This window comes from Myodes glareolus, chromosome 4 (genome assembly GCF_982192425.1).
Source record: "Myodes glareolus chromosome 4, mMyoGla1.1, whole genome shotgun sequence".
NCBI lineage: Eukaryota > Metazoa > Chordata > Mammalia > Rodentia > Cricetidae > Myodes > Myodes glareolus.
In genome coordinates this window covers 37027217-37054436 of record NC_142029.1, presented here as the reverse complement: position 1 = coordinate 37054436, position 27220 = coordinate 37027217, and the positions used below count along the sequence as shown (strand labels likewise).

Genomic DNA, 27220 nt, shown 5'->3' with positions numbered 1-27220 from the left:
GCCAGGCAGCAATTTAATTAATACATTTTTTCTGTGTGGTTATTTCAGGGTTAAGTTAGCTGGGCAGCCGGGAGCTGGGCAGCGGGACGCAGCCCGCTCCTCATACTACACCCAAGTGCTGGAATTAAAGGCGTGAGCCACCACCACCTGGCTGGAGTAAGAGTTCTTAACTGCTGAGCCATCTCTCAGCCCTTTATTGCTTTCCTACTGCCTATATCTCAATGGTGCAAGTCACCGTATTGTGAACTACTCTTTGGAGCAGTCCACATGGCAAAGGACTAAGAGGCAGCCTCTGGCTGACAACTAGCAGAGAACCTAGACCCTCAGGTTCTAGACCCTCAACAATGTACAAGGTTCTAACTGCAACCTAAAGTCACAGGAGTGAGCTTGGAAGCAGAGCCTTTCCCCGCCCAGCTGCCAATAACACCATAGTTTGAGCAACATTTTGATTGCAGCCTAAGAAGAGACTTTGGACCAGATAACTCTGCTAAGTTGTGCTGACCCACAGAAACTGAGATAGAATGCGTGTATGTTGCTCTAATCTACAAGTTTGGAGTGAATTGCTATATGGTCACAGGTAACTAATGCAATAGGTCTGAACTCTGGCTGTAAAAGCTAAGTATGAGGTTGGAGGAGTGACACAGGCAGCAGGTACCAGATAAACACATTTCCTCTTCTGGAAAATGAAGTTTATTAAACCTCATCAGAAGTCGGACAGTTTCTTTATGACTTTAGAATCATCACCTAATGTTCTTTATGGCTCCCATCCGTTCCCCTTTAGAAATGTTTCAAAGACAGGGAATGGACAGAACAGAGCTGAGCTGAAATCAATGTGATAGGTAGAACTGACCAGGAGTTCACAAGAGTGAAGAAGGAACTTACTTTTTAATGGCAATCAGTTCTCCAGACTCAATGCTTCTTCCCAGCAGGACAGAACCATAGGTTCCATCCCCAAGCTGCTTGATCGTTGTATATCTATTCATGGTGCGCCTGCTCTGTCAGGACACTCATCTCAGGGCCGAGATGGTCCAGTCCTGCAGCAGTAGCAGGCCTCCCCAGACTGTAACCAGATTTTTCGATGGCAGCACCAGCACAGGGTATTCAATAGAACGTGATTATCTCCCAAATACATATTTTCAAAGGTCAGTCTTCTGCCTGTAGAAAAACATGGAGGATTAGGTCAGATGCTAATGAATGTTTTGGATCTGCATACTTTTGTGGTCTAAAACAATGGTTAGTAAACTGTAGTCACTAGACTGTCATTTATTCATTTAAATAAAGTTTTATCGGGACAAAGCATATAACACAAAACAATAAAACACCTCCCAACCAAACCCCAAAAACAAACCAAAAAATGTTTCCTTAGCTGCTGGTAGTGGCATACTCAAGCAAGAAGAGGGAAGATAGATCTCTTGTGAGTTTGAGACCATCCTGGTGTAAAAGGGACTTTCAAGTCAGCCAGAGCTACACAATGAGGTGGTCTTGAAATAAAGCAAAACAAAAGCCCCAAACATCCTTGTGCCAAGGTAAGTCCAACATTCTCACTAATGAGACGTGATTAATAAATTCTAGATACAATGCATGAGAAAGGCACAACACCAGTCAGTGTGCTTAAAAATGCAGTCTACAGAATTCACTTAAGAATGCAAAATCTCAGCTGGGTGTGGTGGCACATGCCTTTAATCCCAGCACTCAAGAGGCAGAGGCAGGTGGATCTCTGTGAGTTTTGAGACCAGCCTTGGTGTAGGAGGATCGTCTTTTTATGTGTTGCTTTCATTAGTTGAATAAAGAAAACTACCTTGGCCTTTAGATAGGGCAGCCCTTAGGTGGGTGGAGTAGACAGAACAGAACGCTGGGAAGAAGGGAAGTGTGGCAGACACCATGATTCTCCTTCCCAAGATAGACATTGGTCAGACTCATGCTGGTAAGCCACAGTCAAGTGGCGATACACATTAATGGAGATGGGTTAAACAAGATGTGAGAGTTAGCCAATAAGAGGTTAGAACTAATGGGCCAGGCAGTGTTTAAATGAATACAGTTTCCGTGTAATTATTTAGGGGTTAAGCTAGCTGGGTGGTGGGATGCAGTCCGCAGCTCCTCATACTACAGATTGGTGCCTCAACATGATGGACTAAATCTACTTAAAATCCTGAGAGGGCTTAAAAAGGAGAGAGGGAGAGAGAGAGAGAGAGAGAGAGAGAGAGAGAGAGAGAGAGAGAGAGAGTTTAACACAGCTTTTGCTGTTTGTTGGTGGCGTGCCACAGAGAGATTTCCTGACTCAGCAATAGCAGCAGAAAAAAAGCTGCGCCATTTTAAAACGAGGCTTTCTGGACCCTGCCACCAGCGCAATCTCCGGCTATGGAGCATTTGTGGGCCCGGATGTTGGTGTGCCCACTTAGGATCAGAAAGAAAGTACTCTGAGGTCATGCCAATGGCTTAGCGCTCCCCGCCTGCACCTGGGCAGGCAGCAGAATCAGGTCTACAAAGCGTGCACAAGCAGGAGAGCATGGCGGATTTCTGCTGCCCTACAGAGAGGTTTCCAGGCTGCACAGTGCTCTGCATGGCAGATTTGGCTGTAACTCAGAAAGAAAGAGTTTATATGATGCACACTCAGTCTCAGAGTTAAAGTGCTAAGTGTGGCTCCTACCTGGTGGCCCCAGAGCTATTAGAAATGGTATGTTTACTATTTTGAAATTGGAGAGAGGTGGAGCCAACATCCAGAGCAGCCCGGCCATGCTAGTGGTGCAGTGAGCACAGCTCAGAGGCACAAGCGGCTCTGCCATGTTGGACTGGGCGGGGCAAGCAGGCAGTACCTGTATTTGACCTGGGATTGTCACAGCTTAGATTCTTAAGAGTTTAGCATTTTAAAAGGTCTTCAAGACAGTAGAGAATTAAAGACAATGCAATAGGACAGTTTCAGACATAAAAGATCTCTAAATGGGTCATAGTGTTAGATAGACATATGTAGGTTTGGGAGAGAGAGAAAAAAGAGTATTAAAAAGTCATAAAGTAAAGTCAATGCTTTAAAAAAAGGGTAAAGTCTTTAAAGAGACAGAGTACAGATAATTATAGATTAAAAAATAAAGAAAAATAAGCCATGTAAAAATGGAAAATTCACAGAGTCTGGATTATATGTATTGCTGTATTTTCTTTGAAATTTTTGAGTGTGAAGGAGATAAGTACAGAGAGACCTTTCATTGTGTGGGCTGCTAAGCCAAACCATCCTGCATATTATAAAGGTATTATGACTTCAAAATTTGGATCTAAGTATATGATGCTTTGGAAAAGAGATTCTTCTTTTGTTTTCACAGAAGATGACATCCTGTGGATTGTTTCTAGACCAATATGGTATGGTAGACCACGCCCTACTGAAAGGTCACTGTAAACACCCTCAGAAAAATTACTTCACTCAACTGCCAACTGAGATGAATCTGGCACACAGGATTCACCATGAAAGACTGATTAACAGTGCCCCCATACAGCATGAAGCAGTTTGGAGAGAAAAAAGTACACCCATATTCCCAAATATTATTTATAAATGTTCTTTTATATTTAAAGGGGGATATGATATAGATATGAATAATTTACATTGGTATAAATTTTACTTTATTGATACAAGTTTAAGGTCAATTTGTTATATGTATATGTATTTCTGATTTTGATTAAGGTATTGTGATTGTGTAGTTCATTTAAAAATGTAATGTATATTTAAGAAATATAGATTAATAGATAGTCATCTATAATAGTCAAGTTTGTAGTCATGTTAGTTAGATTTTCTAGATATATAGAGATATATTTCAGTTAGATAGACATTCTTCATATCTCTCAAAGACTACAGAATATGGCATTTAATGTTTTAATAACTTAGGGCTTTTTATGACAATGAGACACGTCTGCTCCTGGGAGCACCAATCTACTTCAAGAGGAAGATGGGCATCGAAGAGGCTCCTTATGGAGTTGGTTAGCCATTTGGGCAAGAAACTGTTCTTGCCTGGACTGTTGCATAAACTGGACATGAAGAATCTGTAGAGAGAGGACTACTGAACTTGCCTAAAGGTGAGATGATCCTTCGGAGTTCCTGTTTCATGAAAGAGTCTGAGAGACATTCTGCAGGACACAAAAGAAAATGACTGAACTGTCTTTGAAATTTCCTGCTTCATGGAAATGTCTGCTGGATGCTATGGGCCTGTAGGTTGAAGATGGATGCCCCAACGGTACAGATTAACTTTGGGTGACTGTTCAGGAAGCGAGATGTCTCTGTCATTTCTAGAGTTTTGGAAGTTGCTTACAATGCACTTCCTATTTCCTTAGGTACTGTTACATCCTTCTGGAGTCTTTGATGGAGTTGAAGAATGGATAGCTACAGTTATAGTTTTCCTTTGTTATCATAAAAGATAACATAGATATAAATATTGTAACTGTAATTCTTGCTTGATAACTGTTTTGTTATATGTAATTTTATTATGTTAAAGTGAAAGCCTTCCTTTTTGTTTAAACAGAAAAAGGGAAAATGGTGTAGGAGGGTCTTCTTTCAATGTGTTCCTTTCATTGGTTGAATAAAGAAAACTGCCTTGGCCTTTTGATAGGGCAGCCCTTAGGTGGGCGTAATAGACAGAACAGAATGCTGAGGAGAAGGGAAGTGTGGCAGACACCATGATTCTCCTTCCCAAGATGGATGCTGGTTAGACTCATGCCAGTAAGCCACAGTCAAATGGCAATACACATTAATGGAGACGGGTTAATCAAGATGTGAGAGTTAGCCAATAAGAGGCTAGAACTAATGGGCCAGGCAGTTATTTAAATGAATACAGTTTCTGTGTAATTATTTTGGGGTTAAGCTAGCCGGGCAGTCAGGAGCCTGGATGAAAAGCAGGCGCGCATCCTCTTACTACACAGCCTGGTCTACAAAGTGAGTTCCAGAACAGCCAGGGTTGATAGACAGAGAAACCTTGTCTCAAAAATCCAAACCAAACCAAAACAAAAGCAGAATCTCAGTCAATTTTATCACGAGGAAACAGCATGCAGACCCCAAATGAGGGACACAGTATAGTCTATAATCAACTGGCCAGTAATATTCCAAAGAGTCCAGATCATAAGACAGGAGCAGACAGAGAAACTGTAAGGTTACAGGCAATACAGGCAATTAAGGAGCTGAGACAGCTAAATTCAAACACGGGATCCAAGATAAGATCTTCAGAGGAGGCTGACAACGGAGACGATGAAATGCACCTACGGTGTGCAGTTTAGTCAGTAATGTTACTATCTCTATAGTCAGTCCCTAGTCTTGATCACGGCTCTACAGTTACCTAAGATGGAGATGACAAGTGCAGTTTCTAATACTTTACTATGTTTACAAATTTCCTCTGTCTAAGATAAGCTCAACACTAAGAAACAACAATAAAAAAAACCTAGACTGTGTTCTTGTAAAAAATTGTGCATGGCTTGAGACTTCTTGGGAATTATACCAGCAGTCCTGACTTCCCTACTCGCCCTCACACAACTGAGAGAGCATGCAGCGCTCCAGCTCAGCCCACTCCCACTCCATTCCTTCCCCCTGCAAGGGCATTTTGTTTCTTCCTGCCCTTCAGGATCAGATTCCCTACAGCTCCTTTGTATTACTCTTTACAGTGAAGTGTTCCACTGCTGGTTGATACATATGCATAAAGCACATAAATATTAATAAATATTTGTAAATAAGGGCCCTTCTTTCAAAGATCTTAACCATGGTAAGGAATGAGGGGGGTGGTATTTCAAGTAGGTCCAGAATACTGGGTGTTTGGGAGGGAATATGGAGCAGGGTTAGTTGGCTTGGTTTCCACATGGGTCCATTCCAATTGGGCTTAGGAGGCAATAAGAAAAGCAAATAAACTGAGGCATGAAGGAAAGTTAGGTGTGTTGTATGACAAATAGGAATGCCAGCAGCACGAGGAACAGAGAGGAAAGCATCAGGGTTTAAACTTAGGATAGAGGAGGAAAAATGGGTAACCTAAAGGCATAATTTCAGCATTTCATTCTGGAGAACCTCAGATACCTTTGTGTAAGTGTGTGTGTGTGTGCGTGTGTATGTGTGGTATCTGCATATGGCATAGGTGCGCTGACCCGCACATGCACTCATGAAGACCAGAGGTCAACTCTGACTATCTTCCTTTACCTCTGTCCACCTTGTTTCTTTGAGACAGGGTCTCTCATTGAGCCTGGAGCTCAATGTTTTGGCTGCACTGGCTAAATAGTGAGCTTCAGGATCCGTTTTCTCTGCATTGCCCCCTTTCCTAGCACTGGGATCACATCTGCACACCCAGACTTTATAAATAGGTGCTAAGGACCCAAACTCAAGTCTTCATGTTTGCACAGCAAACTCTTTACTCCCTGGGCTGTATCTTCTCAGCTGCCCATGTTTATAAATATAGCTTTGACTGAATTCGACTCTGAAAAAGAAGAAAATGCTGTATAAAAAGACATTATCCAGTCAATGGAAGCAACCAGATAAATGCAAGTAAATTAGATAAATATTGTATCTGTCTTAAATTTATTGGAGTTGATGCCTATGCTGGGCTCAGTAATAGCACTTGTGTTATCATTGGAAAATACACAGAAAGATCTAGAGATAAAGGACAATGATGGATGTGACTGCAGTTTCATATGGGATGATGTCCGGATAAAGCCACCGGAAGCTGAAAATAATGTGAATTGAGAAAGCATCTGATATTCCTTGCCTACAAATGCTATCCCTTAGCCTTGCCCACCTTCTATCAGCTCCAAACACAGCTGGGCTACTTTATCAAGTATTAAATATCTTCTATACCTAGATATGTGCATTTTCTGTAGACATGAAGGAATGTAAACACAAACACAATACAATGCCAGCAACACCCTCTGTAGAGATCAGCTGTTCACCCTCTGATGGAATGACTGCCTGGGAGCTGTGGCTTGCTGTCATTACTCAACATCAAGAGAGTATGGTACCACATAATGAAAGGCTGGGAAAAGATCAAAACTGAGAATTCAAAGTACAGTTTCTATGGAATGTAAGTCACTTTGGGCAGCATCCTAAAGCTGGAACTCTGTAATTATACTATTGTGAAATTGAGCACCATCAGTGTTCTGTGTGTATGCGTGCATATGTGCAGGTCTGAGACAAATAGGATAAAAGGGTGGAGAAAATCAGAGTAAAGGGTGTGCTATGCTCTGAACTGTACTCCCCTCCTTCCCATTGAGAAGTAGAAGTTCTAACTCCCAAGGTTATTTGGAAGTTAAGTCTAAAAGAGAGGAGATTGGGTTAAAAATGAGGTCCTAAGGGTAGGGCCTTGGTATGAAAGGCATAGTGTCTTGTCTCCTTTGCCCCACCTTACCGTGTGAAGGCCATCTGCAAGCAATCTACAGATTAAGGACCTCATCTGCTGAATCCATCAGAACCTCGGCCGTAAGTCTTCCTGATCCCCAGAGCTGTGAGGTGTCAGCTGCAGGCGGCCGAGCTTCTACAGCTCGCAGCAAGCAGAGGTAGGTATGGGAGCTTCTATAAACTCCTGTCACTTTTCTATAAATCTAACATTTCTACAGCTTAAAAGTTTAAACGCTTCTCCTCAAAGAGGTAGAAAGAGGGGATCTTTTAAAAAGGCACATAGACCACAACGAACAGTTTACCAACATTCAGAACATATGAATGCAGATTTTCTTAATATGACCTTTCCAGACTCCCTCATCCTTCCATGTATAATCAGCATGTGGTGGACTGTTTGCATTGAGGACTTGCTTCAAGCTGACGCAAAGAACATCTGGCCACAGCCAAGAAACTTCAGCGGTGCCACGCCTGACCCCTCCTTCACCACAGTCATCCTCATCTGCTTTGCAGTTTGCTTACTTTCTATGGGCACCCATAGCTACTTCTGTAGTGGATTTAGACTCCCAAGCCACCACGGTATGTCATTGTCCAGAAACCAACCAGTCAGCGCACCCACCCACCCACTCACCCAACAAATAACAACAAAAGCAACTCACTGGAGCTCTGATTGGTCAAGAATCACCTAACTAGTGAACTACATTCTTTAATTTTAAGTGTTTATTATTATTTTATGTCTTTGTGCGTGTTGTGTATTTTAAGGGCACGATGTTGGGGAAGTGGGTAGGTGTGGCATGGCATGAGTGTGGAGGTCAGAGGTCGACTTTGTGGAGCCAGCTCTTCCGCCTTTATGTGGGTTCCTGGGATCAAACTCAGGTCACCAGGCTTGTGCTTTTGCAAGTACCTTTACCTGCTGAGCCATTCTACCAGTCCCATAAATAAACATTTATTACTTATTTATTTTTTATTTAGGTTATATCTGCTCCGTTCTTTAGATAATGGTAAGTTGTTGCTTTTTAAAACTAGGGTACTGCTATGACCAGGCTGCATTTTTGTCATTGTTGTTTTCTAGTTCATTAGACACTTTTCTTCCTCTCCACCCAATCTTGCATGCTGCTATTCAGGCTAATCTCTACATGTTTAGTGTTTGGAAGAAACCATGTCATGAAAGTGTGTATGCACATAAAGTTAGTAATCAAGTGTTGCTTGGCTTCCTGCGGCCTTAACTGCACAGCTTCCCTCATAGGACCCATTTTCCATTCCTTAATTATCTCTGGCACTCACCTCTGAATCCTCTCACGCTTTTCCACCTCCTTGATGAACTGTGTTGACTAAAGCTCAATAACGATTATATTACAGTGCTGTGTGGGTGCCTCCGCTTCTCTTTTTGCAATGGCCTTATACTACCAATTATTAACAAAAACCTTTGCTTTGTTAATGTACCACTGTTTCCTTATCCACATAAATTGATAATTGCAACAATGCCTTCCTGGATCACTAAGAAAAGGACACACTGAATTATCCAACACACAAATACCCTAGCAATTTCTTCTTGTTACAATTTGTCATTATTATCAAGAAACAAAAATCAATTATTGTGACAAGATCTGACTAACACTGTGTCAGGGTAGAAGCTTTGTATGCTGGTATGTCAAGAAATTACATAATGATTGTATGACAGATTAGTCTAGTGCCTCTTTATGCACTGATGTCAAATTGACTATGTACAATTCTAGTCAAATTTTGCTGGCCCACCTAAGAGGCAGGTTGAGTGGGAACCAGTTTTGATAGTTTTAAAAGCTCTCCAGGGAGGTCTATGGCGCAGGGAAGGCAAGGGCAGTGGAGGGAAATAGCACCTCAGAGTGGGGCCCAGTTATGAAGGAGGTTGTGTATCATATAGGAGCTTTAGTCTTTATCCTGCAGAGGGAAACCTCCAGAGTCTTGCAGAGAAACACAAGAGGAAGATTCCCCCAGAGACTGAATAGTTGTTAGAGCGGAGAAGGCAAAGACAGAAAGTAGGGGCCACGCCATGGTTGAGTGACACATGACAGAGGCCTAAATGAAGGTAATCGACCTGACTTAGTCAGAAACACGAGTAGACACAAGTTTGGAATGTGGAATATATAATTATGTTATTTGGACAATGAAAAGAGATTTATTTTTTAAAAGTCTTACTACCTGGGGTGCTGAATTTGAACTATACAGAATACTTCTCATCTAAGGATGTAGCTAAGTGGTACAGCATGTGCCTACGTGCACACAGCCTGGGTTTGATCCTTATTGAACTGCAAACTAACTATCAAACAAACTAACAAAAACCAACAAAACCACCCCTAAAACCAAACAACCGTTGGACATGCTCACTGGGCAACTGCAGATAGGTTTCTAAAAGTCCCACCTTCCCCCTCAGAGAGCACACTAGTAGAACCTAATTTAGAAACATACTACTCAGACTAAGCTGATATATTTCGAGATTTCATGGCATTTCATTTACATAAAACACAAGAGGAATGGTGCCTATTGGATTGCGCAACATAGCAATGCTGGGCTCAAACCAAGCTGAACTGCTGTTCACTTCTAGATGCCAAACTTTAAAGAGATACATTAAAGAACACAGTGAGAGTTCTCAATGAGAGCACAGAATGCTGGAGGCACAGGAGGTTGGGGAGCCATAAAATTTTCTCAAGTATGCAGAAACGATATTAGAGAAAAGGTGAGTTGCATTATGTGTGGATCCCGAGAACAGAGCCACTCACCACAGGTAGCCATTTCCTTCTCCAACCTTAATTACTTTCCACACTAGAAAAATAAAGTGGTGCTAGTTAAACCAGCACCATGCAGAAAGCCAAGTAAAAATCAATTCTAAGCGTATCCAAGCAAGAAGAGGTTAAACATCTGAGATCAGGATTGTTCCGTTACTACTTTTGTGACCCAAACAGGGAGAGGATGCTCAGTTACTCTGGGACACAGCGGGGTGACTGACAGACAACAACACAAAGAGAAAGAGAAAGAGAAAGAGAGGGTGTTCTGGCAGATGCCGTAGCTGGCCCACTCAACAGCAGCTTTACCCTTCCTTGGCTTATAGGCCCCTGATTTTATGCCAGATCAGCAGATTCAGGTCTAGAAGCCACCTGCTCTAGTCCTAGGCTTTAATTTAAACCCAGCAAAGACACGGCACTTCCTACTAAAAACAGTTTAGAGATGGGATGACAGCCCCAGCACATGACATCAAAAGGGAAGTGAGTGGGTGACGGCAGAGGAGGGTTGTAAGTCAGAATGAGCCCAGTTACCGAGAAGCAGCCTGAGATTTGTCTTGATCATGGTTGTATAAAGCTGTGCTATATATACTGGAGAAGTCAATGCAAAGATGAGACCTCATCTGTTAAGGGTGAACAGAAAGACATGAGTTCAATCCTGTTTGCCACCAGCAGGGCTGCCGTACACTCCCTGAACATACCAGCCTTTGAGTCTTGCTGGATGACCTAACTAAAGATCCTTGATGCTGGATGACCTCATTAAATGTCCTTGATGCTGAACTCACTCTTCTGTCAAGAACAGGCAAAGGCGCTCCAGATACAGGAGGGCAAGGCTACACCGGCAGGAAGGTAATGAACTGACTTTCATTCAGCATTATTATTGAGTCAGTTTTTCATCACTGTGAAAAAATACTTGGCACAAACAGTTTAAAAGGAGAAATGATACGTCTTGGTTCAACCCACAGTTGGCTGCCTTTGTTGTTTCTGGGCTGTGGAAAAGCTGAACATTGTGACAAAGGATGCGTTATCAGGCATGTCCAACCTGTAACACTGGAAATGATGTTCTCTACAAAGCTCACACTCAAGAAACACACGATCAAGTTACAAAAAAATAAAAAAAAAAATCAACCAAACAAAGCCACAAAAATACTTTAAAGTTTTAAGCTTACGATTTATGTTGGATGTATGCATAGTTATCATCTGCCATGTGTCCTTTGAATCAAACAACGAACACACCACTAAAGCAAAGTTGTGCTCAGGGCCGACAGAAAGTAGAAAGAGAGACAGTGGGAACCTAGGGAACATGTCCTCAGTGATCCACTTCCTCAGCTAGCTCTGACCTCTGAAGGTTCCCATCACCACCGGATGCTGCTGTCAAATCACGAACCCACTGGTTAGGTCAGAACCCTCGGGACCCAAGCAGCTCTCAATGACTGCATCCACTAGCTGGGGACCAAGCCTTGAGCTCATGAGCCATTTTCTTTTTAAGCCATAACAGTCATAAGGATTGAAGAGGCTGTAGTGAGAGACACGCAGAAGAGGTTACTATCTACTTGCCTGAGGTTTTCTTTGTGCTTGAACCTCCGTGTGTTTTCATTTTGAAAAAACACATGACATAAATACAACACAAAGCTTCAATTAGAAATGTCCAGAATTTACTCTGATATCAATCAGAGATGCCTGGAGAACTAGCTGGCCCAAACAGAGGGTTCCTTTCTTCACCCTAAGTATTTTTACATGCAATTTCCCGTGGGCCTTTAAGATCCCTGTGTGGTGGGCTCGATCCCCAGTACAGCATAAACTGACCATGGTGGTGCACGCCTGTAATCCTGGCACTCCTAAAGTGGTGGCAGGATGTTCTCAAGTTCAAGGTCACCCTTGACCACCTGAGTTTGAAACTAGTCTGATACACATGAGACCCTGTTTCAAAACAACCAAAAGAAACCACAGCACTACTGGGTATCTTTAATTGTTATGGAACCCGAACTCCGAGTCAAGTTTCTCTACTCCTCTCCACATTTACGTATGATTCACTGGGATTTCAGCCTGAAAGCAGAGGGCAGCTTCAAACGGCTGCGTTCCTCACAGTTTGCTTAAAAGACCAACGATTGCCTTTTCCATAGTTGTGAGGCAATCCATATTTGTGTATCCACATTGTTGTGCAATAGAGATGGTTATTGTACTTTTTTTGTTTGTTTGTTTTTTGAGACAGGGTTTCTCTGTAGCTTTGGAGCCTGTCCTGGACCCTCCTCCGTAGACCAGACTGGCCTTGAACTCATAAAGATCGGCCTGTTTCTGCCTCCCTAGTGCTGGGATTAAAGGCATGCACCGCTAGCACTGTCCAGCTTGCATTGGTTAGTTCTGCCTTTGTTATAATGTATCTGACTAAAGTGAGGTGGTGAGGAAGGCTCTAAGTTAAGAACTGCCCCGTCTTTCCCAGATCAGCTCACACATCCATTTTAGACCTCCTGTCCTGTCCCATGGACAGACACAGCAACCGATCCTTGCTCACAATGTCATATAGCAGCCTGTCCTCATCTGTGCCAGCCCTGCCCTGTGGTGAGTGACCCAGTGGACAGTCCTCTGCAGGGTACAGCCCACACCTCTCTATCCTTTGGACTTTCACAATGCACACTCCTTTTGCACACAGCAGGTTCTCGAAGACTGGTCCAAATTTGAAGTTTAGACTTCACTACTTATTTTCTGTACCTCCTTGGGTACAGAAAACTCGCAGCGTGTCTCCTTCTTCATGGTCGAAACAAAGATCAGGTAGTCGTTTGAGCTCTCTGGAAGCATTATGAAGTTCTAAAGCAGAAGAGTGAAGAGCACAGGGCTGTTGGAGCTGCAGGCCTCTTAGGCCTCCAGTCACAGGGAGGGTCTCCCATGCTGTTTGGGGAGCCTTTTGTATTTGGGTAATGCTCTATTTAAACAGAAAAAGGCTTTCTTTCAAAGAGTTCTGGCAAATGCTTGAAATAAATGTTAGCATTTTCCTAGCGAGGTGACATTGGCGCAAACCTTCCTGTGCCTGCCCCAGTTCCCTCCTCTCTCTGTTCATAACTGTGTGGCATGCTCATTCACAGCCTGGACACCAGGCCTGGGACAGAGCAACTCTAGTCCATTCTTTATTTTGGAACCTTGACGGTCAAGGAGTCGTGTCACAGCTACATAGAAATCTAAAATTATGTACAGACTGGGAGTTTCTAGCTGTCATCTCCAAAGTCACTTACACTTTCCAGCTCCGAGAAGAGCTTGCAGCCCTTGGCCTTGTGGTTTTCTGCTGAGGTTCTGTTGGTTTCTCCTGCCCCACAGTTAAGTCTGCTTGTATGCAAGCCCCTAACGACCCTTCTCACAAGCCTTCCAAAGTGCACTGCACTTACAGGTTTCTAATTACTTTCTGGTTCTTAGTTCAACTCTGGAACAACTTTATGAGTAACTTAAAACTGTGAAGTTCTTTTATAAGCTGCCTAAAAACAGTCCACATCTTTTCTGTTTCTCTCCCAGGACCTAATTCTTCCACCCATACACACTTAAACAAATCTTATAAGCATTTTGATTCTGGACAGCTACTTTTTCCTGTTAGGAATAGTAGCTGTGAGACTGACCAAAACTTCTTTTCGGAGAACTTGCTTTGCCTGCACCTGGACAAAGGAGAGCATTAAAGATGCCTCCGGCCCCTGCACTGACGGCACGAGAGAAGAGGAAATCCATCATCTGCTTGCCTTCTTCTACGCCCGGGGATCTGTGAAGAAAGAGTTCTTTTAGGCTCAGTTTGAAGATGCAGCTGTCAGATGGGGAAAATCATGGCAGAAGGAAGCAAGTGGTCACATGGCATCCTCGGAGGGAAGCAGGAAGAGACACAGCCAATGCTCAGCCCTTTTCCCACTTTTATCCAGTCTGGGACTCCAGCCTTGGGACGGTGCCACCCACATTCAGGGTGGGTCTTCCCTGCTAAGTTTCTGGAAACGCATCCACAGACTTAGCCAGTGGCATGTTTCCATGGTGAGTCTAAATCTTGTCAAGTTGGAATTCCAACACATTTAACCCAGTTTACGATCCTTCACTAAAACGCATTAAGGATAAATGGCAGCTTAACATGAAAATAAGAAAAGAGCGGGGACCAGTAAACGTTTTCTGTGAAGGACCAGTAAATCCTCGAGGCTCCAAGGCTCCACGTCCCTTGCTCACCCCTGCCACTGGAGGAGAGGAGCAGTCACAAATGACATGGCTGCAGTCCACCACAACTTTATTCACAAAAACAGGCAGACAGCAGGACCTGCTTCCCAGGCCATAGTTTCCTAATCCCACCAAACAGGAAATCCCTATGTAAATAGAAACACTCTCCATATAAATATTTTACAAGGCCACATTGATCAAAATATAGTTATCCCCAGATTCCACCTCCAGGAGGGTAGAGGTTTTAGCATAATCATAATTGCATCCCTAGTACTGGGATCTGGCAGACAGTAGGGGACACAAAATAGCCATCAAAACAGTGTGCTGATGAGCACTTCACAGACCTGTAAAGTGTCACTCTCTAGGTGATCTCCCTGCTTCATTAAGTCACTCCCACCACTATTCCTCCCAGACCCCTTTCTGGAAACATGGGTCAACCATATTATGACTCAAAGTATGGGCCCTTCTAAAATTGTTGCAGTAATTTTACATGGATATCTTGATAGATCCTGTTTTCTTTTCCCTCAGCTTCATCTGAAATCATTCTCTAATACTTACTTCTGAAGAAAAATAATCCAAAAAGATGGAAGAATTAACCATCATTTTTGTGAACTACAAGTCTATGAAGAAGCATAGTATTTTGGAATATTTGTATATACATGATATTTGTATATACTTTAAACGTAGACCACAGCTCACAGGCACAGTTAAGAGGGTAATTTCATAGAGTATTTTTTATTATGTCTGCATTTCAACCACACTCTATTAAAGAATCAGCTGTGAAAATCATACAAGTTTGTTGGCGGCTGTGGACCCCCAGACCCTGAATTTCCTGTTACAACTTATTATGCTTGCAGCTGCTCTGAGCAGGAGACCCTCAGGAGTTCCTGATGGCAGGGGAGTGGTTTCTGTGGGTTTGGCTGGGGCGTGGCTATAAGTTAAGGATCCCTATATAAGCTGCCCTGGACCACAATAAAGGGGGCATTCTTGTTTCAAAGATGACCCGTGTCTCTGTCTGTCTCTGTCTCTGTCTATCTCTCTCTCTCTCTCTCTCTCTCTCTCTTTCTCTCTCTCTCTGTGTGTGTGTGTGTGTGTGTGTGTGTTTAAGTCTCCAGCCCCTTCCCCAGCCCGCAAACTGTACTATAGCTTGTAGCACGTAGAACAGGCGTAGTATGCTGCACAAGTTCAACTGTGGGTGTTATGTTGGAGCTTAAAAAGTTTCACATTTGGGGGCTGGAGAGGAGAGATAGCTCAGTGGTTAAGAGGACTGACTGTTCTTCCGAAAGACCTGGGTTCAATTACCAGCACCCATATGGCAATTCACAACCGTCTGTAACTCTAACTGCTGGGCGTTGGACATCCTCACACAGACATACATGCAGGCAAAACACCAATGTACACAAATAAAAATAGTTTAAATAAAGTTTCACATTTTTGAAACATCAGATTTTTGTTGTTTTGGTTAGAGATGGTATGGTCAAGTAGGTAACTGGATATTGTAACCCTTCAACTTAGTTCTGAAGAATTACATTTTTTTATTACTTTTTAAGTTTTAGATTTACTTACTTCATGTGGATGAGTGTTTCACCTGCATGTATGCATGTCTCCGACGTGTGTGCCTGGTGCCCAGGAAGGTCAGAAGAGTATATTAGATCCCCCAGAACTTTAGTTATAGATAATTGTGACCCACCATGTGGGTGCTGGGAATCGAACCTGGGCCCTCTGCTCAAGGGACCAGTGCCCTTAACTGCTGAGCCATCTTTCCTGCTTGTGAGCATTACATTTTAATGTGGTCTCTATGGCCACCATATTAGCAGTACTTTATCCTGTGTTATGCTATGCCTATAAACATTACATTACAAAACTACTTATAATAATCTTTACTCCAAAAAAAGAAAATATGTCTCTGCTGGGTATGGTAACTCCAGTACTTGGGAGGCAGAGGCAAGTGGTTTACTATGAGCCTGAGGCCAGCCTAGACAAGATGACAAGTTCCAGGGCCAGCAAAGGCTAAAGAGTGAGACTGTCTTAAATAAATATAAATAAGATAAAATAAAAATAAAACCAACATTTTTTAAATGTGTGCTTCTCACACACCCTCAGCCACCACTAGACTTAAGTGGCCACAGAAGTCCTCTACCATTAGGGGAAAGAATCAAATGAAATATGAAGCACTACTGTGCCCATTCCATCTTAAAAACTGAGGATAAAAAGCTGAAAAGCTATTTAAAGTATTAAATATTTTATAATATGAGCTATAAAAATCCTTCTCTTGCCCATATCCAATGCTAACCTCTTGAATCCTGTCTTGGGGGAGGCAGCCAATGAAGACAAATAGAAAAGCTTGCTTTAACTAATTTGGTATGATGATTTGGGTTGGTGGTCTTCTTCTGGCACATCTGGAATTAACACAAGAAAACTGAAAAGTCATTCTGTATATAAAGTTGAAGACCATCCAGTACCACGACTTTGCAAGAGAGGTCAGAGACTCCACATCAAACCTTTACCATCTTCAGAGTGGTATTTTTAAGGCGTGAAAGTGAACAGCCTTTCATCTACGAAAGGTGCATCAAATGCTCCCGCACACCTCTGTAAAAGGCTTGAGAATTCTTTTCTAATCCTGAACCCTCACCTGATTTCATAGATTTGCACAGAATGTGCGGTCTGCGCAGTGAGCTCGTGAGTTACCCTTCCTGTGAAGAGTCCACCTCTCAAAGAGGACGAAAGACACTTCAGTAGCTTCATGGGGAAATTAGGAACATAAGGGTTCAGCTTGGGCTGAACATTTCCTTGAACTGTTCAACAGGGCTCTGATCCTCTCATTGGCAGGTAGCTCAGCTGAGCAGAGAGGAGCAGGGTGCCACAGCATTAAAGTTACCATCTCTGGTATAGGCTGACCTGCTTCTTTTATTTCCTGGGCTTCAAATACAGGTAGCTTCTTCTTCCCACACTATTTCCCTGGGATTTTAATGCAATTTGTCCTAGAAATTAGTTGTTTCGCCAAAGTCATTTTACAAAATAAGTTGTTGGGGTTTTGTCAGAGATAGGATCTCACTCTATAGCCCAGCCTGGCCTAAAGCTCACCGTGTAGTCTAGATTGATCTCAAGCACAGAAATCTACATGCCTCAGCTCCTTGAGTGCTGGTATTACAGATGTGAGCCACCATACCTGGCCAGAACATGTGTACTTCGACAAGGAAGTTAGCGTTTTAGTCCAAAGGTAAATCCTAACATAAGTAAGGGCATGGCTCTTACTACGACCTCAGAATAACATGTCTATCTTCCAGTACACGCCTCTGCACACTCTTAGTCAACCACATCATCTATAAACACTAAGGTCCAGCCAGAGTCTGACACTCTAGTCACAGGATGCCATGCCCAGGCCAGGTGTGGCATCTTATATCTGAAATGTCAGCACTCAAGAGGCTAAGGCAAGACTGCCTTGAGTCTGAGACAAGCTTGAACAACAAGGACCCTGTCTTTAAGAAAAGACTGCCATGGAGCCAGGTGCAGCGGTGCTGCATGCCTTTGATTTCAGTACTCAGAAGGCAGAAACTGGGTAGATCTCTGTGAATTCAAGGCTAATTTGACTACACAGCAAGTTCCAGAACTGCACAAGGAGACCCTACCATAAAAATAAATAAATTAGTAAATAAATTTAATTTAATTGTAAAAAACTAACATGGCCTTCCAAGAATGCTAAGGAAGAATGAACAGTTAAGTGAGATACTGCTTCTTAGTCTAGACATCGGCTTGTCCAGAAAGGTCACTGTCCTAGTCAGTCTGACACAGCCTAGAGCCACCGGAGAAGGGAGCATCAATTGAAGGACTGCCTAGATTCAGCTGTGGGGGGACTGTCTTGACTTTGGATATGGGAGGGCTCTGCCCACTTTGGGTGGCACCGTATCCTGAGCAGGTGGCCCTGGGCTGCATTAGAAAGTTCAGCAAGTATGAACTGTGGGCCAGTCAGCAAGCGGTGTTCCTCCATGGTTTCTGCTTCAAGTTTCCGCCTGACTCCCTTCAATGATGGACTGACTGCAAGCCATAGGTAGAACAAACCCTCCTCCCCTAAGCTGCTTTTAGTCAATGTGTTCTATCGCAGCAACGGGGTGAAACTGCAATGGTCACCCTACCCAGAAGTGTGTCCAGAAACCACCCGGTGAGTAGTCTTTGCCTAAACACACACAGGCTGAGGGCTCACCTGGCTCCCTGGACTACAGAACAAGACTGTGTCTTAGTCAGGGTTTCTATTGCTGTGAAGAGACACCATCACCATGGCAGCTCTTATAAAGGAAAACACTTAATTGGGGCTGGCTCCAAACAGTTCAGAGGTTTAGTCATGGTGGGAAGCATGGCAGCATGTGGGCAGATGTGCTGGAGAGGTAGCTGGGAGTTCTACATCTGGATTGGCAGGCAACAGGAAGAGAATATTACACTGAGCCTGGTTTGAGTTTCTGAAACCTCAAAGTCCACCCCCAGTGACACACTTCCTCCTCCAACAAGACGACACCTACTCCAGTAAGGCCACACCTCCCAAGAGTGCTACTCCCTATGAGCCTATGGGGGCCATTTCCATTCAAACCACCACAGCCTCTGTCTCAAAAAATTAAAACAAACAAATAAATATAAATAGACAAATACATATAATCATACATCTTCCACAAGCAGATAAATACATTGGACAGGTATATTTTTTGACTTGACAAGATCCCACAAAATGAAGTAGAAGAGGTTGCTGATTTTTTCTTTTTAAAGGCAGAAATATTCCTGACAAGGTTCAGAAGGAAAAATAGCAACAGATCCCAGAAGCAGAGCTGTAGCCAGGAATAATGTAATCTCCAGCATTTTCAGTAAGGGTAAGATTCACTGCAAGGTTAGTGTGGTCCTCCTCTAGGCTCGACTATGAAATGTCTACTACAAATCTACCAAATGTTTGTCTAGGACTCTGCCAAGCACTGTGAAGGGATAAGCAGAGCTTGGTCAGCCATTACTGAGTAGGTACTGTAGACCGCCTTCACACTACAACTGGCTTGAAGAGAAGAGTAATGCTGGAAGAATCCAACATAGCCATGTGACTGAAAAATAAATCAAGCCCAACCGTAATTTTTCCTGACTTTAAAACCACAAGGACAGACTGCCGTGCATAAAATAAGGTTCTACGTCTCAAAGACTAAAAAACTAAACTAAACTAACTAGATAGCAATATAATGACAGGCGAGTGAACAAAGTAAAGAAAAGGAGGAGAAATGAGTAATTAAAAAACAATAGGACTCACGGCCCTGGGGAGTTGATGAAGAGCTGGCTGTGCAAGCATGAAGACCCGAGTTCAATCCCCAGCACCACACATAAAGCAAAACCAGGCACAGAGGTGCACCACTCCTCATCTAACTGAACCAGTGAGACCCTCTGTTTCTAGACACGAGACAGCGACTAAGAAAGACAGCCCATGTTGACCTCTGGCTGTACACATCTACACATATATGCGTCTGCACACACACATGAGCATATTTAGAAACACACAAAACAGTATCCTCCCCCAGGGATGGGTACTAGTTGCCCAAATGTGTGTGGTTATAGAGAGTAATATGATAGTGATACTTGGGTGACGGAGTCTGGCCCCCACGTAAGACACTAAAAACAAAGAATTTAGATATGAAGGATGAGGTCCACGATGAAAGGCCCTGAAATATCAGATGGACTAGTGTAGAACTAAGATAACAGATGGCAGAGATAACTAAAGGCTGCTAGGCCAGAAGAACTATAACAAAGTCATCACATGAAAAACTTAGACTGGCAAGGGCAACAGAACGACGAAGGGAATGGAGATGGAAGCTTCTCACTCATTCACTCCCTGGGCACACATTCGATGAGGGCTTATGAACAGGCGTGGGATGCTAGCTACAAGGTGGTTCCAGTGTCCCAAGCTGCAGGAAGGGAAGGGCAGAATTAGATTAGCTGTAGAGAAGGATCTATATGAAATACATTTCAAAGGTCTTGATGACTCACTGACACCAAGGATGACGGGGAGATGGTTAAAGATAGTTCAAATGCTTGGAAGTTGAAACAATCCTAGTGTTATTGGGACCTTAAAAAGCAAGAGGGGGAAAGAGAACAGTGCAACTATAAAAAGGGCTTTGGTGGGGTTGAACAGCCAGTCAGCAGAACTCCAGATGGTCAGCTCCTCACTCTGTAACAGGGAAGAAACTTCAGTAAGAGAGACGGTTTCTTTGTCACTAGTATAAACACTCAGTTCACTTGGCAAGCATGGCAGGAGTCTGCCTACTAAGGCAGGCTCCATGGACCCTACAGCACATCCCTTCATTATCAGAAACTGGTTGGTCTCACTGAGAATTGAGGCTGCCCTCTTCCCTCCCAGTCACTAGTGGGACCGAAGAAAGGGGTAAGGCAAAGTAGAAAGGGAAGAACAGAAAGTGTTTGGGGCCACTGTAAGCTTTTACCTCTGAGGCAGGGGCTGACCCAGGATGCCATTTGAAAACAGGGAGGCAGAGGCAGGCAGATCTCTAATCCCAGCACTCAGGAGGCAGAGACAGGAGGATCTCTGTGAGTTCAAGACCAGCCTGCTCTACAAACCAAGTTCTAGGACAGCCAGGGCTAGAAACCCTGTCTAGAAAAACCCAAAACTCCCAGCACTGTCCTGAGTTCTACTGTGACTTCCCAGTGTTCTATAATCCTAGGCCCTTAGGAAGGCCTTAAAGAATCTACCAGATTGTAGTGCTTTTTTGTTCAGAAACTATTTCAGATTTGCATATTTATGCATACATTAACTCCTGGAACAGTCATGCATACAGTCAGTACACAGATTTCTCAAATAACTTATATGCTGACTACACTAATTTAAAGCTCTTTTAGATTTGTATGATGCAAGGGCACCATGTATTCCTGGGACACACCCGAAGCCCCAACTCACCAGGAAATGGGTGCGATGAAAACTGTTATTAAACTCCTCTTACTACAACGAGCGCTGGGGCCACATTTATAAAACAAAACTATCAACAGCTCAGAGATCTAGTTTAGTATGCAAAATCCAGTGTAGACTGTCCTCAGCTTAGCAAAAGCTACTCTTTAGTAAGAAGTGGAAACGAATACCCTCCTGTGCAGAAAGACACATTAATTTTACCCCCTCTACAAGCCATAAATGCTAGTGTCAAACTTTTAACAGGTTAACACCACAAAATAAATGGTTGCTCTGAAAAAAAAAAAAAAAAAACAAAAAAAAAAAACCTCTCAATATCTTCCTCCAAACGTCTGGTTGGAGTGGTGGGAAAGAAATCAGAGTAGAAGGAAATCTGGGGGAAAATGGTTGCGAGTAAGTGTTGAGTGTTCTTGCTCAGACCCCAGTGCGGCTGCCACGGGCCTAGTTAGGGAAATGGTAAACCCAAGTCATCAGCACCGACCCACCCGCATCCCCACCCGGATCCCCCCAACCCGCGAGGGGTTTTAAGTCGGCTAGGATGCTCAGTTTCTTCAGACGGAAAGGTAAACACACCCATCAAGAGCCCGGGGGTCGAGAGTTTTCTCGGCAAAGAGACGAGATCCACAGGAAGGCGAGGTCCATGGAGAAAGCCGCAGTCCCTAGCCTTCCAGGCTGTGAGTTCGCTCCGGTCAGCCGGTACCGCCCAACACCCAGCGACAGGTCGCGGCGCAGCCCTCCAGCCCCAGCCCCACTTACTGGCGGCGATTGCAGCCTGGCGGCGCGTGCACTCGAGCGGCCCGGCAGGCAAGGGTAGTGGGATCCGAGCGGGCAAGCCCGGCAAATCCACACCCGGCAGCGCGTGGCATCCAGCAGGCACCCGCCGCTCCGCGGCCTCTGGTAGCAAAACAAACAAAAGGCAGAGAGTGGCTTCTAGTGGGGACGACCGGCCGCTTTCCCTGGAAAAGCTGCCCTGCAGCTCCCCTCGCTGGCCCCGCGCAGCCCTGCACCGTCACCATCTTCCGGACGCTCGGCAGAGGGCAGTGCTGAGCTCCCGGGCTCCAAAGAGCCCACCTTGGAGTTGCAGACCCACCACCACCTGCCAGGCAGGTTGAACCGGTACACCAAAAGAAGGGGAACCCGGCTGAAAACATTTTCCCGCTTGCGATTAAATTGTATACTCACAACAAATTTTGGTGTCTGTATTTAACCACAGTAGAAAATCGCTTTCAGCATTATTTTAACTTAAGTTTGAATGACCGAGTGAATACCTTTCCACGTGGGAAACCATCCAGTTGCAATCTGCGTTTGTTCTCCTTCCCACTCAGCTATAGGAAATCTAACACTATTTGCAGCAGTTCTCAACCTGGAAGTTGCGACTCCTGGGGGGAGGAGGGGACCTACGACCCTTTCACAGGTGTCTCCTGAGACCAATGGAAAACAGATATATACATGCACTGGGGAGATAAGGGCAGGCAGGGCTATGTGAATTCTAGGTCAGTTTGGTCTAGGTCAGTGTGTTCCAGGATAGCCGGGACGATATAGAGACCCTTTCTCAAAAATTCAGAAAAAAAAAATATAATACTGTAGAGGTCACCTGAAATCATCTTAAGGGATGACTCTGCAGCACTTTGAAAACTCCAAACTACCCCCCTCTCCCCCTGCCCCTGGAGTTCACTGTTCCACAGAGGAACCCTTAAAAGGCTACTAAAAACAAATTGCTAGGCCTCACACCAGAAGTTCCTGGGGTCGATGCTGCTAGTCTGGAGACCCACGCCGTTCTAAACAACACTATTTTGACCAGTAAATCAGTAGCCGTTTTCCACGGTTGATCTTTGTGAGTTTAACTCTCCCAGTTTGGGCTTGACCTTGACACTGAGATGGTGGAAGCAGAAAGATCAAGCGTGTACAAAGCCAACTTGGGCTACACCAGAGCTTGTCTTAAAAATCAAATCAAATAATCCCCAGGTCATCACCCTAACAATTTCCTTTCATTACTTCTTCTGAATTCCACCCCCCCCCCCCGAATTTACCAAAGCTGCAAGCACGTACTACGTCTGTTCTGTTGAAGAAACCTAGAAGACAGTCAAGTTCCCGTAGACTTCTGCCAACATTTATCTACCTCTTTGCTTACCTCTATGACAGCCAACCCATACGGCAAGTGAAAAATCACAAATCATCATCAGTGAACATAAGACAAAGAGCCTAGTCATATGGTGTCCATAAAAGGCAACTTTAAAAGTAACTAAAATGATTAAGTTTTAGTATAATTTAATGGACCAAGCCAGTCTACCTTGCAAATAGGGGAACTATCTTGGTCTACTTTTCTCAGAGGCCCACTGGGTTACTAACTAGCTTGGATTAGTAATTCTGGCCCTTGGGAAATGATAACCCTGTAAATATATGTTGAGCTAAGAAAAACCAGTGCTGAGGGCTCCTGAATAGTTCAACTAAAATTGAATCAGCAGCTGTGAGTTATAACTGTGCTTTAATAAAACAGGCTCTCTCACTATGAAGCAAACAGAGCTTCAATAAAGCAGGTACGCAATTTCTCTTCACAAATATTTATTTTATTAAGCTTTACTATTTCATTAACTGTTAGGAGAGCAGAAAACATCTGTGTTAGTTGGCCAGCCTACTTTGACCGTTCAACACTTTTCAACGAAACCGACTAGTTCTGAAACTATTTCACATCTTTTTTTTCTTTGAAAACTGGTCTTTAAAAAATTCCAATCTCTTTTGTTACAACCCCCTTGTTTTTCATTTAGAACCTATTTTAAAAAGACAATTAGGAGGAAAAATTTTCTTGGAAGACCTAAATTTTAGAGTCTCCTTAAAAACAAAGAGAACTATTGAATTTTTGACCCCATTGAATAGAAAGGTAGTTTTAATAGATGTCTAATTTAATGTACAAATAAAAACATCCATAAGAGAGGACCTTTATAAAACATAGGATTTAGGCAAGATGTGTCCACTGGTGCAATAGTGACAGGGAGAGTATCGGTAAAATCAACTGCTTTCTGATTAGCTCTGAGACCTGCTCCACAGGAAGGAATTCATGTTTGTTACAGTAAGACCTGTCAAAAGTCTATGGCTTAGGAGGTTATAGGTTCTATGGAGGAGACCCATGAGTGTTGGTTTATGAAATGGAAATGCTGTTAAACTGCCTTTTCAATGTTTGTTTATACCCAGAGACTAGCACAACTCTCAACCTTACCTAGTCAGGCAAGTGTCTTCTGCGGTGGGCAGCAGTTAATGCAGACTCGTAACTGGTTAAAGGGATGCTGTCTGGGGTGGAGGGTCAGCATCCTTTCCTTTGCTGACTAAAGAATTAAGAAGCAGGGAGCTGGAGAGACAGTTTGGCCATTAAGAGCACTTACTGCTTTTGTAGAAGCCTGGATTTTGGTTCCCAGAATCTATGTGAAATGGTTCACCACTCACCTGTCCCTCACACATGTGGTGCACATAAACTTATGCACATGCACACACACATAAACATACAAAAAAGTAAGGAAATCTTTTTAAAAGGGGAATTAGCCATGTATGGTGGCACATGCCTTTAATTCCAGCACTCCGGAGGCAGAGGCAAGTGAAACTCTGTGAGTTCAAAGTCAGCCTGGTCTACAGAGTGAGTTCCAAAATAGCCAGGGTTGTTACACAGAGAAATCCTGTCTAGAAAAAAAAAAAAGATTAAAAAAGGAATTAAAGGGCAGGAAAGAAATCTTGGGAAGTCTGAGCAGTGTTATGCCCAGATCCATGAAGTTCCCCCAAAACCAACAAGGAAACCGAGTCCCATATGTAAAAGCAAAGAGCCTTTATTTTATACAAGTTTGCAAACTTGGTCTCTCCGTGTGTCCAACATATTGGAATAATTGGAGAGCCCTGAGCTGAGTTAGAGTTGGGTTTTTATAGTAGTAAAGGTGGGGGTGAGGGATTTTCAAGGTTCAGGACCTCTGATTGGCTGACATTTGCCTAGGGGTGTCCTGGTGAGTGTGTGCTGGCAGTGATCCTACCTACAACAGTTAGAACATTAGGAATTTCCTTTGGACAGTCTGTTCTTGGGTGGTGCCTAGGTAATCTTAATTAATGTGGTCCTTCCTGCAACTAGGTATTGCCTCAAGGAAAACTACTGAGACTCAGGCCTCTATAAAGCTTCTCATGGCTGGGTCCTACACTGGCAGGTAGTAATGACTGGAAGTAAAGAACTTCCTTTGGGTGGTTGGTTTCTGTTAAGCTTAGCATGGTTTGCTGAGTCCTACGAGCAGAGTCTTTAATAAAAGAACTTAAAAGTGAACACAAGCAGAAGTTCAAGAACAAGGAAAAGCCTAGGGTTGGCAAGCTGTAAACTCCGAACGGCCAGGAGGAAGAGAACAGAACAGACCAGTAGGTATGGATGGTGTCTGCAGTCACATGACAGGAAGGATAACTCTGGAGAAGGAGCAAGGAAGCTCAAAGCCTTGGAGAGTTTAAAAGCATGCTTAAGTTCTGGCTACAGTCTTAAAGAAAAAGAAAGGGGGGAAAAAGCGTTCAGGCAGACCTGAACAGACAGACGGGGGGGGGGGGGGGGGGGCACATCGACACATTATGCTGTCTTCCAGAGAATGTATGAGAGATGGGAATTCTGGGAAGGAAAATTACATTATCTTATGAACGCATCTTCCTTGGGGTGTTCCCTTAGCCAAGTGTCTGACCTATCTCACTAGATTAATTCTTAATGCAGGAAACAAGGACAGTCTCCACGTAGAGGTGGATTCCATATTTACAAAACAGTGGTGCATGCTTTTATTTCCAGCACTCCAGAGGCAGAGGCAGGCAGATCTCTGAGTTCGAGGCCAGCCTGGACTACAGCGGTCCAGGATGGTCAGCGATACACCACAGAGAAACCCTTTCTTCAAAAACCAAAAACCTGTAGAGAATAAGTGACAGCACTCGGCCGTAAATGGGACATCTACATCCGTTCCCCAGCTCTCAGCTCCAGGAACATTAGAGAAGATGGAGTGGAGAGAATAAGAGCCTTTGGGATTGGGAGGAGTGCTCGGAAAGGCTGCTTTCTGGACACGATATGATAGTTGTCATTAACCCACTGCAGTTATGATTATTTCTACAAAACCAAGTCAACAAGACCGGGCAATATCCCAGCAGGCAACACTAACTGGACTCGGTGGATGACAAACTAAAAGAACAACACACATAGGATTTGCAATTTCTTACTGCAATCAAGTTGTACCCCTTCCCTTTTACCTCCATTTCTTTGCCGGAGACGTACTTCATTTATGAGCTCCAGAATAAAGTAGCACAATAAAATTTTAAATTCTGTGAAGTCGGATGAATGTAGCGTCCTGGTGGTTAGGTCCTGACACTTATAGAAACTCAACAAATGTTGTCTAAATGTCTGTGTAAGGCTACGAAGTCCGTAAGTTTTGCTAGCATATGTCTGTAGGTGAAAAAGTTCTAAAACGTGCAATCCAAGTGCCTTCTATTGACGTGGAATCGGATGTTTGGGCTTTAAGAAGTGGCACAGGGCTGGGGGTGGATGAGTGTAAGTTCCGGCTCAACGTGGTACAGCCGACTACAAATCCCGGCGTGCCTCGTTGTGTCGTCCCTCCTTCAGGAATCGGGTTTCGGGCCTAGGAAAGGCACGTCCTTTCTCCGTGGTATTGTGGGATCTGTAGTTCGACCTGCTTAGCGTTGGCAGGTCCTACTCGCCGGCTGCACGCACGAGCGCCTGTTTTCTTCGGTCCTGAGTCTGTGGGGTGCAATGACTGTTACTGTTCTTCGCATTCCGACGGGGCCCCCAGTGCCCCAGGCCGCCTAAACTACAGTTCCCTAGCGTCCGATTAGGATCGCCTCAGGGACTCAACTCCAAATTCAGGTTTAAACATTTGAAGCTAACGTCTGCTCCCTCCTGCCTGGGGTGTCCTCAGAACCAAAACCAGACAGGTTGAGCGAGGCGGGGCAGCCCGGCCATGCGGAAGGCTGCGCACAGTAGGCCCATCAGCCTTGCCTGCCGCCGCGGGCGGCTGC

The 27220-nt window shown here is 43.9% G+C and overlaps 2 protein-coding genes across 4 annotated transcripts in view; both read right to left on the bottom strand.

Moving 5' to 3' along the window:
• Positions 1–1021, bottom strand: part of Cilk1 (ciliogenesis associated kinase 1) — a 42283-nt gene extending 41262 nt beyond the window's left edge. The window contains exon 1 of the mRNA XM_087905406.1: positions 883–1021. Coding sequence (XP_087761532.1) covers positions 883–983 — 101 coding nt within the window. The 5' untranslated portion in view covers positions 984–1021. The remainder of the gene's footprint in view (positions 1–882) is intronic.
• On the bottom strand, positions 883–26788 carry LOC146894610 (uncharacterized). 3 transcript variants are annotated; one of them, XM_085689427.2, is made up of 3 exons: positions 26438–26672; positions 21956–22093; positions 883–1155 (listed from the first exon to the last, which is right to left on the bottom strand). In XM_085689427.2, exon 3 carries the CDS (start codon positions 1130–1132, stop codon positions 1013–1015), a length of 120 nt encoding a protein of 39 aa, XP_085545553.1. In that variant the 5' UTR covers positions 1133–1155; positions 21956–22093; positions 26438–26672; the 3' UTR covers positions 883–1012. The 3 variants fall into 3 exon arrangements, with proteins under 3 accessions (XP_085545553.1, XP_085545551.1, XP_085545552.1); XM_085689425.2 differs by lacking the exon at positions 21956–22093 and having other exon boundaries at positions 26438–26788; XM_085689426.2 differs by lacking the exon at positions 21956–22093 and having other exon boundaries at positions 26463–26788.
• Between the last annotated feature and the right edge of the window lie 432 nt (positions 26789–27220).